The 3,692-nt window shown below is 45.0% G+C and overlaps 1 protein-coding gene across 1 annotated transcript; it reads right to left on the minus strand.

The window, feature by feature from the left end:
- Positions 1–353: 353 nt before the first annotated feature.
- On the minus strand, positions 354–2,643 carry LOC111580292 (thymosin beta 4 X-linked). The gene is made up of 3 exons (XM_023287980.3): positions 2,493–2,643; positions 1,308–1,420; positions 354–1,215 (listed from the first exon to the last, which is right to left on the minus strand). Exons 1-3 carry the CDS (start codon positions 2,612–2,614, stop codon positions 1,184–1,186), a joined length of 267 nt encoding a protein of 88 aa, XP_023143748.2. The 5' UTR covers positions 2,615–2,643; the 3' UTR covers positions 354–1,183.
- Between the last annotated feature and the right edge of the window lie 1,049 nt (positions 2,644–3,692).

Genomic DNA, 3,692 nt, shown 5'->3' on the forward strand with positions numbered 1-3,692 from the left:
TTGCATTTCTGATGTTGCCCGGAGTCGGCTACTTCCTGGATTTTTTTCTGCAATAATCGTCATGTCTTTCAAGAGAATCCTGCCAGGTGGTCGCACAACTTTCATTTCCCTTCTCCTCCCTCCACACACAACTCATCTCCTGCACTGCTAAATCCCTGCAAGGCCTCCCAGTGGGACGTTTAAGCTTTTCAATAGTGCACAGCTTCATCCGTTAAGTAAAGCTAAAGGCTCGTTTGGCGGCTGAAGGGTCTGAGATGATGTGAAAAGTGGGCTGCATTAAGAACTCTGAAAATCAAGCTTTAAAGTGTGACAACTGTGATGAAATGTGGAGGAAGAACTCTGCAGTACACGACTTTAGTAACAAATTCTTTTTTATTACAACATTTCACGGTTTTCCATTTCTGGTAATAGTTTGTGGCAGAGTAACATGACTGCTGGGAATTTACAAAAAGAATTTCTGATCTACAATCGAAAGCGAACACATGGAATAAGTCGCCAGAATGATTATTTCCCCCTCAATCCAATTCAGAGACAGACTGCAACACAAAAGCTTTTCCCGAATCACTCTGACAAAACAAGGGCCAAAGCACGTTACAATTTCAGGTCCATTTGAGCATCTCCCAGATCTAGATGGAATCCGTTACACTTTTTTTGTTGTTATCCTTGTGTACATACAAAAGAAAAAACACTGTGACAGACAACAGTATCAACTTTTGGGGCATTTACATTTTGGCTAGCGTACAAACAAAGTTGTGCATTTCCCGAAAATTAGAAGACGAAAAAACAATAATGATAAAAAAAAAAGCTTGACGCCTCAGCTTTGGCGCAAAAGCAGCCACACAAGAAGTCGGGTGTATGTTTTTTTTGTGGTGAGACGGTGATGCGCTTCCTGGGACGCAGGCCACGCCCCTCCCTCAGGCCTCCCCATGGTCAGACCAATCTGCAGCTTCCTCCTCCACCTCTCATGCTTGAACCTTCCTCATCTCCACGCAGACGGTGATGTTCCCCGAAGGGACGAGGCCGATGACGGAGGCATCATCCGTCCACAGGCTGTGCAGCTTCAGGTTATTGTTGTCGTTTCATGATTTCGGTTACAAAGTTATACAGCTAAAAGAAGTGACTGAAAACAAGGCAATGCGGGAGGAAAGGGGGGTGTACAGTGCATGACGGGAGGGAGGGGGCTTCACGACGTCGCCGCCTTCTCCTGTTCGATGGCTGGAGGAGACAAGAGGAAGAAGACAGAGGTGTGAGATTTAAACATCTTCACAACTGCTGGCGAAGACGGAAAGAAAGAAACCGAGACTCACTTTCTTTTGAAGGCAGGGGATTCTTCTCCTGCGTCTCTGTCTTCTTCAGCTTGGACTTGTCGAAGCTGGTCACCTCTGAGATGTCGGGCTTGTCGCTCATTGTTGCAGTTAGTCTGTGGGGGAAGAAGATGAGCAGAATGTCACACGGAGAGCAGATAAAATGGAGTATTTAAGACGTGACGGCTCATAAATGTCTGCAAACTTCTGCAGGAAACAGCTCCAAGTAGTGATCGCAATAAAAATACGCATTAGGATGCTAATGTGGGTGTAAAAAGAGCAGAAACCACCACATCATGTGTGCTATCAGTGGAAGGGCGTTGCCTAAATCTCAGCCACCAAAAACCATTTGTGCAGTTGAACTACGTGCGCAACCGCAGACGACTTTTCCCTCTAATGTGCGTCCGCCTTCTTTTGTTCGCCTGCGGCTCAACCCAGCCTCGTCAGCCTCCATCCATGCGTCCGTCCCCAGCCACAGCCCGGGATGTTGCACACATGGAGGGGGGACAGACAATGAAGCCAGTCCAAGGCGACATTTACATAACAATAGGGGTTCCCATGCTGCGCAAAGGCGAGAAAAATCTGAAAAAACACGCACGACTGCCTGCTTTTGAGCCAAATTACGCACAAAAACGGCCATATTCTGGAGTTTAAATGCTGATATCTGAGTGCAGATGGAAGCTGTGCAACATCCGCAAATTCACTTGTCACGTACTTCTCCCCTTGGGGCGCAATCTGAAGGAACCACCGCCCAGATTGGCATTCCGCTCACTCACCCTGCTCCGAAAGTCCACTTTATCCAAAAAAATACGACGATTACGCAGCGCCAGGCGAGACCTCACAGGCTAAACCCCCCGTGGACATCATTTTAATAACGCGTGGATCCAACACACACACACGGACGCACACACACAGCAACAAAGGAGGCGGAATGCTTCAGACAAAGACGCAGCTCACACGCCTGCTCCTGCTGTCACATCACCAAGATCGCAGCTTTTAAGAAACAGCAGCTTTAAAAAAAAATCTAATCAAATAAAATCACATTATCGTCTGTTTGTTGAGCGCTTTTCTGTGCGGCGCATCTTTCGTCTTTCGCTCTCCGAACATCACTAATCTGGCTGTTTGACTCTCTTCAAGATGCAGACAATAGCAGAAAAAGGTAGAAAGTCTTTGTTGAGCAGGACTCACCGCTGTTGGCTGGAGACTGGAGCTTCTCTGGTCAGCGCGGTGCAGCAGTAGTGGCGCGTCTTTGCGCAAGCATTAGATATAGTCAGAAATATGCTAATGACGTGTGACATCACCAGCTCCATCCTCCGTGTCCCCCTGCCGGAGAGCAGAGGAGCAGCACGCCTCCATCCTCATGCTCAAAGCAAACACTGAAACCCTGAAAGCTGCCTCAGTTTCACCTCCCAGAAGAAAGGAAGGAGAATCTGTGGATTTATTGTGTTTCTGAGCTTCACTGAAGCCTCACATAGAGATAAATGTTCCTGAATGCTTCACTCCAGCTCTTACGTCATCACATCGCACTTAATTTCACCAGTGACATGTTTTACTTATCCGGCAGCATTATTTTAACTGTATTTGTTGCAGGAAAATGTCTCTCCTGTTACTTGAATTGCACAAAATGTTTGCTTCCTCATTACTTTAGTGTGTCTGGAGCTGCTGCTGCGCTTTAATGCGCACTGAGCGCCACCTGGTGGCAGCTCAACCAAACAAGGAGAACATGTGCATTTATCCTCCACAGCAGAGATCAATTAACCCTCCTGTTCTCATTTACGGGAACTAAAAAACATTATTCCCTTGTCTGAAAAAAATCCAAAAATTCACTTTTTTGTTTTGTTTCACGTCATTTGTCTCATTTTTTGCCATTTTGCATCTCATTTTTGTAATATTTTGTCGGTTTTTTTTTGTCTTGATCATAAAGTAAAATACTATGTCATTCAGTTCCAGATACCAGTGACAAAATGTTTTGTGCCTTTGTAGAAACACTGTGATCCGTCAATGACAAACTGAGGCAAAACATTGTTGAAAATGAACTGATTTTTCTGAAGAAATTTGAGGTTGTTCATAATGTTTTGTAAAAAGACAAGTCCTTAAATGTGAACATTTTCTGAACGTACTTTTTTTTTTTTGCACTAAAACAAAGGAAAAAAATTGGAGTTGTGGTTATTTACAGGTTGTTATACTGTGATTTTCCTGCTCTGTCCCACTTGAGATCAGATTGGGCTGAATGTGGCCCCTGAACTAAAATGAGCTGGACACCCCTGCTTTATTGAAACCTTTAACGTCCATCCTGCATCGGCCAGTTTCTACACGTCTGCAGCTGCTTTTATCCGATTCAAGTGCAAAAACGCACAACTGTGGCTTTTATAATTAGTCAAACTTTGC

Source organism: Amphiprion ocellaris, chromosome 24 (genome assembly GCF_022539595.1).
Source record: "Amphiprion ocellaris isolate individual 3 ecotype Okinawa chromosome 24, ASM2253959v1, whole genome shotgun sequence".
NCBI lineage: Eukaryota > Metazoa > Chordata > Actinopteri > Pomacentridae > Amphiprion > Amphiprion ocellaris.